Raw genomic sequence first — 17,222 nt, 5'->3', positions numbered from 1 at the left:
ATGACACTACGGGCTCAGTCCACGGGCCAGGCACATCTGACACGGGACGCAGTCCTCCGGTGGCTCTTCACAGCGGTCGAGGTCTCGCAGGCTCTAGCGTCTTTCCTGCATGGAAATCCATGGCCAGAAGTGCGGTGTCCTTGGAGCCCCGCACCTGGGTTATGCCGGATCCCGGATCTTGGGCAGTGGTCTGAGGACGGAGGCATGGCTCAAGGCTGGTCTTCCCAGATGCTGCAAAGGTCTCCCACTGCCCGTAAGACTAGGCTTAGGGGGGCCGTTGGTCCCCACGTGGGCGGCCCACCCCACTTGCCCCGCCCCACCGGAGTGACCACGCCCCTGCACAGCGGCCCGGCTGGCGGTAGGAAGTGGTCTCTACCTTGCGCTCTCTCGGTCGCCGGGAGTGAGGAAGGCATAGCCGCGGGGAGGGTGGTCCGACTCTGTCTCATAGATGGAGAAGATGGCTGCGGCGCCCTCTGCCCCAGCGCCTCTTGGCCCCGGTCCGGCTCCCAGCGATCCCACTGCAGGGACGGCTCAGCAGCGACGTTTCCCCTTTGTTTCCAGTGAAAAACTACAAGCCGGTGGCCAATTAGCCGAGGAGAGGTTGTGACTAATTCGTGACTATTCTGTACAGAAGCTAAAATGAACCAGACCTAATATAACCACATGGCTTCTTATACTACTAGTATATAGGATGAAAAAGTCCTAAGGCAGGTGGGTTAGTACAGTGTAGTACTATTTATGTAAAATGGTATAAACCAATGGTACATTTTATTGGACCTGAAAGGCCAAAGTTTAAAACTATGGAAGCAGTGGAGGGAGACGGGGAGGGAGGTACAAACTGGTCTTTGGTGTTACCATGTTTTAAAAATGGAAAATCTGATACAAATTCCTTCCTATTTCTTAAGTCTGAATAGAAGATTTCAAGGTGTTACATTTTATATAGACAGACTTACTGACTTCTAAGACAGGATCTCCCTGTTTCCCCAGCTGGAGTTTGGTGGTGCAACCACAGCTCATGGTAGCCTGGACTTCCTGGGCTCAAGTGATCATCCCACCTCAGCCTCCTGAACATCCGCGACCACAGGCACAGACACTACACCCAGGTAATTTTAAACCTTGTTTTGTAGATACACGATCTTGCTTCTGCACAGTTTGGTCTTGAACTCCTGGGCTCAAGCAATCCACCCAACTTGGCCTCCCAAAGTGTTGGGACTTAACAGGCATGAGCCACCACACCGGACCTATTCTGAGTATTTTTATACTTCTTCTCCCAAACTATTTTCATCTATTTTCAAGGGACAAGGTCTCACTGTGTTGGCCAGGCTAGTCTGGAACCCCAAGGCTCAAGCAATCCTTTCACCTCAGCCTTCCAAGGAGCTGGGATTACTGGTACACACCACTGTGCCCAGCTCTCAAACCTTTTTTTTTTTTTTTGAGACGGAATTTGGCTCTGTCACCCAGGCTGGAGTGCAGTGATGCAATCTTGGCTCACTGCAACCTCCACCTCCCAGGTTCAAGCAATTCTCCTGCCTCAGCCTTCCAAGTAGCTGGGATTATAGGGGCATCCCACCATGCACAGATAATTTTTTTTTTTTTAATGGAGTCTTACTCTGTATAGCCCAGGCTGGAGTGCAGTGTTGCAATCTCAGTTCACTGCAACCTCCACCTCCCAGATTCAAGCAATTCTCCTGCCTCAGCTTCCTGAGTAGCTGAGATTATAGGCACGCCCCACCATGCCTAGTTTTTGTTTTTAAATAAAGAGTTTCACCATGTTGGTCAGGCTGGTCTTGAACTCCCGACCTCAGGTGATCCGCCGCCTTGGCCTCCAAAGTGCTTAATTGACAGGCATGAGCCACCATGCCTGGCCTAGTTTTTGTATTTTTAGTAGAAATGGGGTTTCACCATGTTGGCCAGGCTGCTCTTGAACTCCTGACCTTGTGATCTGCCTACCCTGACCTCCCAAAGTGCTGGGATTACAGGCATGAGCCACCATGCTTGACCAATTTTTTTGTATTTTTCCCTACCAAGACGGAGTTTTGCTCTTGTTGCCCAGCCTGGAGTGCAATGGTGCAATCTCAGCTCACTGCAACCTCTGCCTCTGGGTTCAGGTGATTCTCCTGCCTCAGCTTCCTAAGTAGCTGGGACTACATGTGTGCACCTCCACCACCCAGCTGCTTTTTGCATTTCTAGTAAAGACGGGGTTCACCATGTTTGTCAGGCTGGTCTTGAACTTCTGACTTCAGGTGATCCACCCCCCCAGCCTCCCAAATTGCTGGCATTACAGGCTTGAGCCACTGTGCCTGGCCAATTTTTTGTATTTTCAGTAGAGACGGGGTTTCATCATGTTGGTCAGGCTGGTCTCAAACTCCGAACCTCAGATGATCCACCTGCCTTGGCCTCCCAAAGTGCTAGGATAACAGGCGTGAGCCACCACACCTGGCCTCTTTGCTCCCGTCTTTATATTTAGAAAATGAAGGTGAAAAGGCTGGGCATGTTGGCTCACGCCTGTAATCCCAGCACTTTGGGAGGCCGAGGCAGGCAGATCACTTCAGGTCAGGAGTTCAAGACCAGCCTGGCCAATATAGTGAAACCCCGTCTCTACTAGAAATACAAAAAAATTAGCTGGGCGTGGTGGTGGGCACCTTAATCCCAGCTACTTGGGAGGCTGAGGCAGGAGAATTGCTTGAACCCAGGAGGTGGAGGTTGCAGTGAGCTGACAATGCACCACTGCACTCCAGCCTGGGTGACAGAGCAAAACTCCGTCTCAAAAGAAAGAAAAAATGGAGGTGAAAAGAGAACCAAGCGGATGGGAGCGTTTGTCCACATTTGGACCAGGCAGGAGGGAAGTGAGGTTCCAGCCACAAGGGGTGCAGGGGGCTCCTAAGGTCAACTGCTAGACTCTCCAAAACCAGGGATCTGCAGGACCAGTAAATAAGACACGTGGGGTCTGCAGTGAAAACATTTGTTTTACAACGTGATCTTTATTTTAGGCCAACATTCAGACATACAAGACAGAGATCACCATGCGAAACCAGCCTGGCCCTTGGAAGTGTAAGCCCGGGCCAGGTCAGCCAGAGGACCGACAGCACCTGCACCTAACACGGTCGGACTCCAGGGCGCCAGCAACAAAACCAGGGCATGGACAAGCAGCTTCCATGCGTTTGCACTGGATTTTTAAAAACAATACATACTTCAGTGTTAACTTCTTCCCCCACCTGGCTTGAAACATCTCCCCAATATCCAGGAAAACAAAATCTACCAAAAGGTGCCGCTGGCAGGACCCCAAGCCCAGCCCCATCTGGAGTGTGGTGCTGTGTGAACTCCTCTGGGATGGACCTGGGGCCAGGACAGGTCCCCTTCCCAGGCTGCCCTCCAGATGAAGCTTTGCCACTGATTGTATCTGTTGCTTAGAAAATTGGCTTTAATGTTTCAAGGGAGAGAAGGGTTTCCAGTCACCTCCTAGATTTCACACAGGACACAGAGCCCCCAGGATGGGCACCCGACCCCGCAGACCAGAGGCCAATACTGGTAGGGTCATGGCAGTGCCCTGGGCACATGCACACTGCACACAGTGGGCTCAGCCGGCCCTTCTGTGCACCTGCCAGGAAGGCCTCCTGCACGTCCCTGCCCAACTCGTCCAGAACCAGAGGCCATTTGAGAGCCGCCTTTTATTGTACTTGTTGCTGCCCGCTGACAGCAGCACGACACGCTTGCTGCGTGATATATACATATACACATATGTACACACATGGACACATCACAGCCCACACTCACAGCATATGACAACGCGAACCGTTGCTGGTAAGGACAGTAAAAATGTAGCTTTTGCCAATTCCACAGAAGGATGATTCACAATCAAAATAACAGGTACGGGTCAATTCTGCACCACATGGGTTCACAGCTCCAAATACTAGGAAAGGGTGAGATCAGTCACTTGGTGTCCCCTCAGGAGATGCCCCACAGTAGGATGCACGGAGTCAGAGCGAAGGGAGGTGGACAAGACCCAGTTGAGCTCTGCCCACAGCATCCAGACCCTCCAGCCACAGCACCCGGCCCAGCTCGAACAGGTGCCCTGGGCTTGGCAGGGGACACGCAGCACCTGAGAGCAGTCTCAGCCACCTGAGGCTCCAGGGTCTTCCCTGGACAGTGGCAACAGCAGACAGGGAGATGACGTGTCCTGCTAGGCGTGCACACACACCAGTTTCTTTTTCTAATAGGTCCCCACTGGGTGCCGGCTGCATTAACATAACATCAGAACTAGGCAAGTTCATAAACACTGAACAGTAATATCTAAAGCAGTTTAAAAATAAAGCCAAAAGGAAGACAAAAATCCCAGGTCACCGAGTAGGGACAAATCTCCACACCAGCAGCTGCTGTGAAAGGGCCATGAAGCCACTCCCACACCTCCTGCAGGTCCGGGGCTGGCCGTATTACCTGGACTCCTCGTGAGCCAGACAGGCCCTGAAGCACAATGACCCCAGCAGGCCCCTGGCAGCCGCGCCTGATGGGCTGCTCTATGCCCAGGCCGCACTCGCTCACTCATCGCCCGCAGCCCAAGAGTATGGAGGCAGGAAGCTCCTGTCACTGCCACCAGCAGGCTGGGGTGTTGGGGCATCCTGGTCAGTTAGCATGTGGACAGGGAAGCCTGTAAGCTGCCCCCAGGGACTCATCACCTCTTTTAATTGACAGGATCATGGTCTACTCAAGAAAACAGAGAAATAAAACCCAGGAGTATCTTTTTCCTTGAATTAAGACCAGGTCTTAAAGCCAACAGTGCAGAACAGGGAAAACAGAGTTTGTTTCCAGGTCAGGCAGTGAGAGGAACTCCAGATCCGAGGGTCTGCGGTTCCTGGGGGTCTTCCAATCACAATCACTACCGTGAGAATTGTCATGGGCATGATTTATTTATTTAGGTCTTACAAATTCTGCAGGGGACTGGGTTCCACAATCCTTCAGACCTGCTCCTCTCCCCCGCCCTACCCCACCCTCTTTGGAGAGCGGCAGGGTTCTAAAAAATGGTCCATTGGACTCTGTAACTGAAAACCCACCTGGCAGGCGGCCTGCTCTGATGGTACCAAAGGGCTGTGAAGGGTTCTAGCCAGAGCTGTGTGAGCCGACAGAGGGCCTGTGGGGCTGATCCAGCCCTGGACAGGCAGCTTTCTACCTTAGTTCCGGGCTTAGAACCTGGCTCTTGGCCAGTCTGGGGGAAAATAACTCACTTCCTAAGTTACATTGATAAAAATTGCAAAGGCTGCCTATGGCCAGCCTCCCAGGCTGACCTTGTTGCTATGTTGAGTGGCATGGAAGCTCTCACTGTCTCACCGCCTCTTACTCAGGATGGGCCAAACAGTGAGTCCCTTATTCTTTTAGGAGAGGTCCAATTTTGACAAATTATTTCTGACTTAATATCGCAGTGTGTTTTTCTCCTCATCAAATGTCTTCATGATCATTTTAGTGAGAAAAAAACAAAGAAAAGTGGGACAAACACAACCACCCAGGACCCAGTGCTGGCAGCCGGCTCACAGCCCACGCAGGATCTGCAGTCGGGGACAGCCGGGAGCAGCCAGCGCCAAGGACCGGAACCACTTCTAAGCACATCCACATCTGCCTCACATCCATGCCCCTTCTGGCAACTTCCTGGTCACCCTGAACCTACCCCTCCACACAGCCTTGGGTGGGCTGCTGAGGGCAATGAGTGAGCTGTGGCCACGAGTAAGCAGACAGGCAGGGAAAGGGAGCTGCAGGAGGCTCATCTGGTTGGTCTAAGCCAGAGCCAAAACACACAGCCTCTTCCTCAGCTTCATCTCTACTGGGAACTCTACGGCAGCCATCGTGGATGTTCTGCAGAAACCAGGCCCACTGGAGTCTGCAGCACTGGGCCAAGGGCAGGCCAAGCACATCCCAAGAGCCACCGAGGCGGGGGCAGCTCTGAGCCCTCGGCCAGCACAGGCTCACTCCCCTACTCCGGGCACCACCTACAAGGTCTAGGATGGACAAGACTGACTTTCAATGATCCACATGTGGATTCCGTGGTCTGGCTGCTGGCCTCCCAGGGACCCAACCCTCCTGAGGGACCCTGAGCTGGAGGGTCCCTCTGGTCCAGTCAGTCCTTCCTCCAGGGACCTAACGAATCTGGCTCTGCCCGAATCATCGATGACGGGCAAAGGCAGGTGGGGCAGACAGGAGCTCTGGCAAACACGGGAGGAGAGGTCTTGGGAGAGCCGCCATCCCCAGCAACTGGGTGCTCACACATGCACGATCTACTGACTGTGGCTCCTCAGGCTGGTCCTACCATCTGTGGCTCTAAAGGTCCAAAAAGGGCTCCAGAAAGGACTGGTGGGCTGGAAGGAATGTGGAAAATGACCCCAGGACTGGGAAAGGGGAGACTGGCCCCATTGATCCAGCTCACAGCCCCAGAAAAATGCAGGAACACAGACAGACAACCCCAACGAGGGCGAAGGACACACCTCCAAGGACCTAAACCGCAGAGTCCACGCAACAAGGAGACCCAGGTTAGAATACTGTGCAGAGGACGTAGCATCCACCTCAGAAGGGCCTCTGACGCTTTCCACACCAAATTCACCCACGGGAGAAACCCTGCCACAAGGCCCGGGAAACCACAGTCCCCAAGCCAACTGCATCCACCAGATACCAAGGAATGATGGTGACGCAGGGAGGACGTGCCCCGCCCCTTCAGGCAGGAGGAGGGCCCTGCGGCCACTTGCTCAAGGCTGGGAGCACAGCGTGTGGCTAAGACCCCGAGGCCAGGATGGTAACATAGGTCTGCCAGGCATCACCTGCCTCCGGCCCCTCCAGCACAGGGAGGAAGGGAAGCCCCATTCTCCTTGCCCCCGCCTGACCAGCTGCTGTCACCCCTCACTGGACCGCCCTGACCGAAAGCCGGGAGGCAGCTCCACTGTGTGGTTAACACGGCCAAGCCGCGGAACGTCCACAACACAGACATGGAACAGAACCCCGCACATGCTATTAAAAAAGGAAAAAGAACAGAAGATCGTAGCTACACTGCTTTAAATACTGCATGCTACGCACTTCGTGGGTCAAGGGTCGACGCTGGGTGGGCGTGGAGGCAGGAGGGGCATGGCCAGGGCAGGCAAAAGGCCGCCTTCCCATCTGTGACTACAGTTCATGATTCTAAGGTTGGCGTGGCCAGTGCTGGCTCATCCCCTGACCACAGCTGCTCCCAGCTTTAGTTGAACCCGTCGGTGTGGTAGCTGGGGTGGGAGTCGGCTGTGAGCTGAGTGGTCTCGGTGGCAGATGCCGGCTGTATGACGATCGGCGTGTCTGTGGCCTCTGAAAAGCAAGCACACAGCGCACTGCACAAGGGCCGCAGCCTGGCGGGTGCCACCAACACTGGTCCTGCGGGATGACTTTCAGGCACCTGGACAAACGCTCACGGGGAGAGGCTACTCGCTGACCTCCACCCCGCACAGCTTTCCTCCGCGGCCTTGGGTCACCGCCAGCCCTCGGCCCTCAGCCCGCCCCGCCTGCCTGCCGCCCTGCCCCGCCTCGCAGTCCCTGGGCTCTACGGCTACCGCAGGTCAGGTCACGGTGGGGACAGCTCTATGCGCCTGCTTTACCTCAGGGTCCACGTTCACACCTCAACAGTCCCAGATGCCACCACAAACACTCGCGGCACAGTGTCAGTGCCCTCCTGTTTGACAAGACAGGTTGACACATTCAGGGCCCAGTCTGGCTCTGCCCCATACACACACTCGGGCCCTAGGGCGGGTACTCACCCCTCTCATCGGACTGCAGCTGTGCCTCCAGGTCCTCAGGGGACACGTAGAACTCCGTTTCCTCGCCTTCGGGTGCCTTGGGCTTACACTTGCCGCAGCAGCAGTTGAAGCAGCAGCACAGGCAGCAGCAGCAGTAGCAGCACGTGAGGAGGCCGCAGAAGACAAACAGGGCCTGGGGGGAGAAGAAGGTGGCATCGCACAGCCTCCAAGGCCCCTGGAGAGGGCAGGGCTCCCGAACGCCCCCAGCATAAGGCAGGGGGCGGACAGGTAGGGACACTGCCTTCCAGACAGGAAGCAAAAGGAAAGAAGTGAGGAAGGGACGAGGGGAGATACAGAACGAAATCCACTGCTTCAAGAAAAGCAGCCTGCAGGCTATGCATGGGGGCTCACACCTATAATCCCAGCAGTTCGGGAGCCTGAAGTGGGAGCATCACTTGAACCCAGGAGTTGAAGGTGAAAGTAAGCTAGAGTCAGCCGGGCACAGTGGCTCATGCCTGTAATCCAAACACTTTGGGAGTCTGAGGCGGAGATCACCTGAGGTCAGTTCAAGACCAGCCTGGCCAACATGGTAAAACCCCATCTCTACCAAAAACATAAAAAAGTAGCTGGGTGTGGTGGTAGGTACGTGTAATCCCAGCTGCTGGGGAGGCTGAGGCATGAGAATCACTTGAACCCAGGAGGCAGAGGTTGCAGTGAGTCAAGATTGCACCACTGCACTCCAGCCTAGGTGACAGAGCAAGACTCCATCTCAAAAAAAAAAAAAAAAAAAAAAAAAAGCAAGCTAGGAATTTACCACTGCACTCTAGTCTGGGCAACTGAGCAAGACTCTGTCTCTAAAACTAACTAAATAAAAACGCTTTATAAAGATACAAGTGACTTTGACAACAAGTCAAACTCAAATACAGACTTCTCACAAAGGCCATGTGGTCATTCAAACTCACTGGCCTTACATGTGACAGACACTTGGAACAAAACAAGGAAATGAAGAAACATCACTACAACATCAACATCAAGGCTGATTTCCTCCTCTATCTTGTGAAGGACTGGGAGCATCTACAGAAGAGAATCTGGTGGCTCCACACGGCTCTTCCTTGGGGCAATCTGTGCACTTTGGCTTGTTCCAGGCAGGACATCAAGTCAGTGACACACTCCGCCCATCATGCAGGGTGTGGAGAAAGGCTCCATATGCCCAGAAACCATTTCTCAGGAGTGCAGAGTGCTGGAATCAAATACATGGCCTCCTCAGTGCCGGAAACCCTGCAGGCATGGAGTGACCTCAGTGCCCGCACGCAGGCAGCTTGCCCCTCACCTTGGCCCACCAGCTGGACAGCACGAAGTAGGTGTTCACGTTCTCTTCCCCAAACTGCTCAGCCACGTAGAGCCCCAGTGAGCCGTACTTGTCGTAGATGTTCCTTTTTGTGGCGTCCGTCAGGATGGCGTGGGCGTTGTTGATCTCCTTGAACTTGTCTGCAGCCTCCGGGTTGTCAGGGTTCTTGTCGGGGTGATATTTCAAGGCAAGTTTCCTGCAAACCAAAACCATGTCCTGGCTCTGTCCTGGCCTTCTGTCTCACCTGCATCCACTGCAGGGTGCGGCAGAAGGAATGTCTACCCAGGCCACCTCACTGTCCGACTCTCCGGGGTTGCAGAGGCCAGGGACAGAAGCAAGAGCTACAGTCGTTTCAGTTAAACCTCCCACCCTGACCCAGCCTCAGAGGAGGGAGCCCCAAGGGCAGGGAGGGTCTGGGCAACCTGAGCTCTGAAGCACCAAGGCCAGCCCTGCTGTCCCAGCCCACTAACCGCACATGTGCCAAGCGAATGGTAAGCATGGCGGGGTGTAATGATGGCCTTTTAATATGTGCTTTCTGAACTACACAACGCTCACAGACAAAAGGAGGACGACCTGAATGGTCTGGATTAGTGATGTTGTCTGTCTTTTAGGTTACTCAATGAAACTGTACCTAACAGTGCAGTTCTTCAAGTTCAATCAGAAAAGGTCACAGCAGCGTGGGGTCTCTGTCATCACTGTGCTAAAACAAGGAGACCACTGGACCATCTGGACCACACCAAAGTTCTGCCTGCTCCTGCCTGGGGGTCCCGAAACAGGTTCTGACCCTGATTCCCTGTGGAGCCGTGAACAGTTAGTAACTACTAAGTGCTATTTTTTGTTGACAAGAGAACATGAATATAATAATTTTAAGCTATAAGGAGCATATTACACATACAAAGGTGTTATAGAGCTGTGACCAGTTAAATGCTCAATCAGCCAGGATAAAGTATATGCAATGGTTCTTCGTAAAATGCGCACTAAACCACACGGGGCATCTGTGTCTTTCTGTGGGGATGTGGGGCCCACACTTGTCCACTTACCGATAGGATTTTTTAATGTCATCTGAGGTTGCGTTCTTGTCCAGCCCAAGAACGTGGTACAGCGATTCCCCAGAGGTAGACAGTGAGCGCTGTCGCTGGTCTGCCATGTTAGGCTAATCTAGAAGAAAAAAATAAATAGAAAGGATCACAAAGTATAGATCAAATTACCAAGTGCAGAGCTGATGGACTTTATTCCCTAAGACCATTCGAGGCACAAGAATCAAACGCCGCCTCGTGGAGTTTACAATGTGCACACAGACCCCATGGCATGCAGGCGTGTAAGAGACAGTCCTAAATGGGGGACAGAGGGCTACAATATGGCTACCCCAAGCAGATCCTGAAGAGTTAGAGCTACATACTGCAGGCTGGGTGCAGTGGCTCACACCTGTAATCCTAACACTTTGGGAGGCTGAGGTGAGAGCATCGCTTCAGCCCAGGAGTCTGAGGCTGCAGTGAGCTATGATCACACCACTGCGCTCTAGCGCAGGAGACAGAGTGAGATCCTATTCCTTAAAAAAACAAAATTAAATTAAACATGAATATTGTAATCCCTAAAGCAACCTCTGCATAAAAAATGTAAAGCGGTTGAACCAGGACCTGGGACCTGGGAGGCAAAGGTGGCAGTGAGCTGAGATCATGCCACTGCACTCCAGCCTGGGCTACAGAGCGAGACTCCATCTAAAAAAAAAAGCATCAGCAAAGCGGTATAAGCTGAAAACTTAAAAGAAAAATGAAAATGAGGCCAGGCACAGTGGCTCATGCCTGTAATCCCAGCACTTTGGGAGGCCGAGGCAGGAAGATCACCTGAGGTCAGGAGTTCGAGACCAGCCTGGCAAACATGATGAAACCCCATCTCCACTAAAAACACAAAAATCAGCTGGGCGTGGTGGCAGGCACCTGTAATCCCAGCTACTTAGGAACTGAGGCAGGAGAAATGCTTGAACCCAGGAGGCAGAGGTTGCAGTGAGCTGAGATCGCGCCACTGCACTCCAGCCTGGGTGACAAGAGTGAGACTTCATCTCAAGAAAGAAAAATGAAAATGAAACTCTTAACATAGGAAACAAATAGAAAATTAGTTGGTAGCTCTAAATCCAAACATATCAATAATTAAATTTAATGCTAGTAGACAAAAAACTTCAATAAAAGGAACTGCCAGAATGAATAAAAATGCAAGACGCAACTCTAATTTTAATACCTTTCTCAGAAATTGATAGAACAGACCAAAAATAGAATCAGGAAAAACATTGATGTTCTGAACAACACTATCAACCACCATGACCTGATATTCATAGAACACCCAACATCTACCACCGTGACCTGATATTCACAGAACAACCAGCCCCTAAAAATGTGACCTGATACAGAACACCCACCATCTACCACCATAACCTGATACTCACAGAACACCCACCATCTACCACAGGGACCTGATACTCACAGAACACCCAACATCTACAACCATGACTTGATATTCATAGAACACCCACCATCTACCACAGGGACCTGATACTCACAGATCACCCACCATCTACCACTGTGACCTGATACTCATAGAACACCCACCGTCTACCACCGTGACCTGATACTCATAGAACACCCACCATCCACCACCGTGACCTGATACTCATAGAACACCCACCGTCTACCACCGTGACCCAATACTCATAGAACACCCACCATCCACCACCGTGACCCGATACTCACAGAACACCCACCATCTACCACCGTGACCCGATACTCACAGAACACCCACCATCTACCACCGTGACCTGATACTCACAGAACACCCACCATCTACCACCGTGACCTGATACTCACAGAACACCACCATCTACCTCTGTGACCTGATACTCACAGAACACCCACCATCTACCACAGGGACCTGATACTCACAGAACACCCAACATCTACAACCATGACTTGATATTCATAGAACACCCACCATCTACCACAGGGACCTGATACTCACAGATCACCCACCATCTACCACCGTGACCTGATACTCATAGAACACCCACCGTCTACCACCGTGACCTGATACTCATAGAACACCCACCATCCACCACCGTGACCTGATACTCATAGAACACCCACCGTCTACCACCGTGACCCGATACTCATAGAACACCCACCATCCACCACCGTGACCCGATACTCACAGAACACCCACCGTCTACCACCGTGACCCGATACTCACAGAACACCCACCATCTACCACCGTGACCCGATACTCACAGAAAACCACCATCTACCACCGTGACCTGATACTCACAGAACACCCACCATCTACCACCGTGACCTGATACTCACAGAACACCACCATCTACCACCGTGACCTGATACTCACAGAACATCCACCATCTACCACTGTGACTTGATACTCACAGAACACCATCATCTACCACTGTGACCTGATACTCACAGAACACCCACCATCTACCACCGTGACCTGATACTCACAAAACACCCACCATCTACCACTGTGACCTGATACTCACAGAACACCCACCATCTACCATGACCTGATACTTACAGAACACCCACCATCTACCACCGTGACCTGATATTCATAGAACACCCAACATCTATAGAATATGTTATTTTTAAGTGAACATTGTATATTGACCAAGACATACCACCTATTAGGGCTTAAAACTGGTTTCAAGAAGTTTAAATGGAAAGAAATCATAAACAGTACACTCCCCAACTTAACAGCTATAAACTGGAAACCCAGGAGTAAGATAGCAGAAAACTTCAAGTACTCCTTTTTTTTTTTTGAGACAAAGTCTCACTTTGTAGCCCAGGCTGGATTACAGGCATGAGCCACCATATTTTTTATTTTTTGAGACAGAGTTTCGCTCTTGTTACCCAGGCTGGAGTGCAATGGCACAACCTCGGCTCACCGCAACCTCCGCCTCCTGGGTTCAGGCTATTCTCCTGCCTCGGCCTCCTGAGTAGCTGGGATTACAGGCACGCGCCACCATACCCAGCTAATTTTTTGTATTTTTAGTAGAGACAGCGTTTCACCATGTTGACCAGGATGGTCTCGATCTCTTGACTTTGTGATCCACCCGCCTCAGCCTCCCAAAGTGCTGGGATTACAGGCTTGAGCCACCGTGCCCGGCCCTGCATCTGTTAATAAAGTTATATTTGTAATAAAAAAAACCTACCCCATAGAAAATTCCAGGCCTAGATGTGGATTTTTTTGAGACAGAGTCTCACTGTGTTGCCCAGACTGGAGTGCTGGGTGTGAGCTCAGTGATAGTGGCAGGAGGCAGCAGAAGGCCCAGGCAGATGGAGCCGGGCCCGGGGAAGCCACGTCCAAGCCAAAGACAGTTAAACTTGGACTAGGTTGAGAACTTGTTGTCCTGTTTGCCGCACTTTCCTCTGCTTGATCCTACCCATCACCATTTTATACATATCTAGCCTGTCCTAATCGGTTTTCTTTCGCAGTCTCTGCCTCGTGGGTTCAAGCAATCCTTCTGCCTCCACCTCGCGAGTAGCTGGGACTACAGGCACCTGCCACCACACCTGGCTAATTTTTGTATTTTTAGTAGACACGGGGTTTCACCACATTGGCCAGGCTGGTCTTGAACTCCTGATCCATCTGCCTCAGCCTCCCAAAGTGCTGGGATTACGGGCATGAGCCACTGCGCCCGGCCTCCTAATTGGCTTTCTGCACTGTCATGCTCACTTTTGAATAGTGTCTTTGCTTTACCCTTTTTTGCATACTCACGAACCCATCAGCCTCCGTATCATAAAAGGCCCCAGACCCAGCCACACAGGGAGACTTTCCCACCTTCGGACAGGGGACCACCCCTGCATCTCTTGTCCATTGAAAGCTATTTCACTGCTCAATAAAATTCTTCTCTGCCCTCCTTACCCTTCAATGTCCAGTGTTTCCTTATTCTTGGGTGTGGTACAAGAGCTCGGGAACCACCAAACATGGTACAAACTGTAACACAGGTGAGTTGGGGTATGCCAGCATGGCCAAGCGGGGTGTCACTGGCCAGAGGTCCCCGGCTTGCAAAGCGACTGAGAAGAAAAATCCTAAATCATCAACTCACTGCAACCTCTGCCTCCCAGGCTCAAGCACTTCCCTTGTCTCAGCCTCAGGAGTAAGCTAGGACTACAGGTGCGTACCACCACACCTGGCTAATTTTCATTTTGTTATTTTTTTGAGATGGAGTCTTGCTCTGTCACCCAGGCTGGAGTGCAGTGGCTCGATCTCAGCTCACTGCCGCCTCCACTTCCTGGGTTCAAGGGATTCCCCTGCTTCAGCCTCCTGAGTAGCTGGGACTACAGGTGTGCACCACCACGCCCGGCTAATTTTTTGTATTTTAGTAGAGACGGGGTGTTGGCCAGGATGGTCTTGATCTGACCTTGTAATTTGCCCGCCTTGGCCTCCCAAAGTGCTGGGATTACAGGCGTGAGCCACTGCGCCTGGCTTTTAATTAAATAGGCATGGTGGCACATATCTGTGGTTCCAGTGACTCAGGAGGTTGAGATGGGAGGATGGCTTAAGCCCAGGTGCTTGAGGCTGCAGTGAGCCAGGATCGTCATTGCACTCCAGCCTGGGTGACAGAGTGAGCCCATTTCAAAAAAAGAAAAAGCAATAACAAGACATATGAAATCTATACATTGAAAACCACAGATTGCTAAGATATTAAAAATAAAAAAGATTTCCCATGTTCATGGATTAGAAGCCTCAATATTAAGATGTCAGTTCTCCCCAAACTGATGTGTAGATTTGACATAATCCTAACTCTAATCCCAAATTTTCTTTTTCCACAGAAATTGATAAACTGATTTTTAAAACTGTAATAAGGAAATTCATTAGCCACAACAACATTAATAAAAAGAACAAAAGTCAAAGAACTTACCCTATTGATTTTAGGACACATACTGTAAATCTACAGTAATCAAGACCATTTGGTTCTGAGGAAAACAGACACATACACCAACAGCAGAACAGAGATTAGATAGATTCACACTGAAGGCAGACCACTGAATGGGAGAAAATATTCACATTATGTACATATAAAAAACGATTCACAAGTGGAATACGTACAGAACTCTCACACAACTCAATTGCTAAGGCATAAACTCAATTTTCAAAACTGGCCAGATGGTTCTGGCTGAAGAGCGCAGAATGACTTGGAGGCAGTGAGAGCACAGGAAGGGATGAGCTTGGCAGATACTCTTTCATTCTTATCATTTCAGGATAGAATCCAAAATTACTAAACATATAAAGCTGAAAAAATGTAACTAATTCTTTTTTTTTCCCCGGGCTTTGTTGCCTGGGCTGGAGTGCAGTGGCCAGATTTTACATCACTGCAACCTTGACCTCCTGGGCTCTGGTGATCTTCCCACCTCAGCCTCCTGAGCAGCTGGGACTACAGGTGTGCATCACCACGCTGAGCTACTTTTAAAAATTTTTTACAGAGGCAGGATCTTGCTGGTCTGAAACTCCTAGATTCAAGCAATCTGCCTGCCATGACGTCCCGAAGTGCTAGGATTACAGGTGTATGCCACTCCACTCAGCCTAATTTTGTTTTTTTAGAAACAAGGTTTTTCTCTGTCGCCCAGGCTGGAGTGCATGGTGTGATCCTGGCTCACTACAGCCTTGAACTCCTGGACTCAAAGAGATCCACCCTCCTCAGCATCCTGAGTAGCTAAGACTACAGGCATGTGCCATTATGCCCAGCTAATTTTTAAATTTTCTATAGAGACAGAGTCTGGCTTTGTTGCCCAGGCTGGTCTCAAACTCCTGATCTCAAGTGATGCTCCTGCCTCAGTCTCCCAAAGTGCTGGGATTATAGGCATGAGCCACTGCGCCTCTCCAAAATGTGATTCACTTTTTTTTTTTTGAGATGGAGTCTTGCTCTGTTGCCCAGGCTGGAGTGCAGCCACTGCGTCTCTCCAAATTGTGATTCACTTTTTTTTTTTTTTTTTTTTTTTGAGATGGAGTCTTGTTCTGTTGCCCAGGCTGGAGTGCAGTGGTGCAACTGCAGCTCACCGCAACCTCTACCTTCCAGCCTCAAGTGATTCTCATGCCTTATCCTCCTGAGTATCTAGAATTATGGGCATGTGCCACAATACCCGGCTAGTTTTGTATTTTTAGTAGAGACAGGGTTTCACCATAGGCGGCTAGGCTGTTCACCTGCCTTGGCCTCTCGAAGTGCTGGGATTATAAGTGTGACCCACTGTACCCAGACAAATATACACAATATAATTTATTTAATAAGACAAAACAAAAAAACAGAATTCTATTCCCGGCAAAAACACTGTAGAAATGAAGGTGAAACAAAGACATTTTCAGATAAAAAGAAGCTAGAAAAACCTATCACAAAGACCTAAAATACAAGAAACGTCAAAGTTATTTGGGCTGAAAGGAAATGATACCAGAGTAAAACCAAGCTTTTTGTTTTTTGAGATAGAGTTTCACTCTTGCTGCCCAGACTGGAGTGCAATGGCACAATCTCTGCTCACTGCAACCTCTGCCTCCCAGGTTCAAGTGATTCTCCTGCCTCAGCTTCCCAAATAGCTGGAATTACAGGCATGTGTCACCACACCCAGCTAATTTTTGTATTTTTAGTAGAGATGGAGCTTCACCATGTAGGTCAGGCTAGTCTGGAACTCCTAACCTCAGGTGATCCACCCGTCTCGGCCTCCCAAAGTGCTGGGATTACAGACATGAGCCACTGTGCCCTGCTGGGTATTTTTTGTTTTTTTGAGACGAACTCTCACTGTCACCCAGGCTGGAGTGCAAAGGTGTGATCTGGGCTCACTGCAACTTCTGCCTCTTGGATTCAAGTGATTCTCCTGCCTCAGCCTCCTAAGTAGCTGGGACTACAGGTGTGTGCCACTACGTCCCTGGCTAATTTTTGTATTATTAGTAAAGAAAGGGTTTCACCATGTTGGTCAGGCTAGTATCAAACTACTGACCTTGTGATCCGCCTGCCTCGGCCTTACAAAGTGCTGGAATTACAGGCATGAACCACCACACTCAGCCTTAATTTTTGTATTTTTAGTAGAGATGGGATTTTGCCATGTTGGTCAAGCTGCTCTTGAACTCCTGACCTCAGGTGATCCACC

The 17,222-nt window shown here is 50.7% G+C and overlaps 1 protein-coding gene and 1 long non-coding RNA gene across 3 annotated transcripts in view; one reads left to right on the top strand and one right to left on the bottom strand.

Moving 5' to 3' along the window:
• Positions 1 to 332: 332 nt before the first annotated feature.
• Positions 333 to 3,286, top strand: LOC144582517 (uncharacterized). Its single transcript, XR_013535296.1, has 3 exons — positions 333 to 711; positions 988 to 1,103; positions 2,991 to 3,286. It is a non-coding gene; the product is annotated as an uncharacterized LOC144582517 (long non-coding RNA).
• DNAJC5 (DnaJ heat shock protein family (Hsp40) member C5) overlaps positions 2,962 to 17,222 on the bottom strand; it is a 37,169-nt gene continuing 22,908 nt past the window's right edge. Inside the window, exons 2-6 of one of the 2 annotated variants that reach the window (XR_013535295.1) lie at positions 10,125 to 10,242; positions 9,067 to 9,280; positions 7,758 to 7,929; positions 7,599 to 7,672; positions 2,962 to 7,311 (exon numbers count right to left, since the gene is read on the bottom strand). Coding sequence is in view for 1 of the 2 variants with exons in the window: in XM_002747763.7 (XP_002747809.1) it covers positions 7,208 to 7,311; positions 7,758 to 7,929; positions 9,067 to 9,280; positions 10,125 to 10,231 (597 nt within the window). In the remaining variant the exon portion in view is untranslated. The remainder of the gene's footprint in view (positions 7,312 to 7,598; positions 7,673 to 7,757; positions 7,930 to 9,066; positions 9,281 to 10,124; positions 10,243 to 17,222) is intronic. The other variant, XM_002747763.7, reaches the window with a different exon arrangement.

The sequence above is a fragment of the Callithrix jacchus genome, chromosome 5 (assembly GCF_049354715.1).
Source record: "Callithrix jacchus isolate 240 chromosome 5, calJac240_pri, whole genome shotgun sequence".
NCBI lineage: Eukaryota > Metazoa > Chordata > Mammalia > Primates > Cebidae > Callithrix > Callithrix jacchus.
The sequence above is the reverse complement of the archived record's forward strand: the minus strand, read 5'-3'. Positions and strand labels throughout refer to the sequence as shown.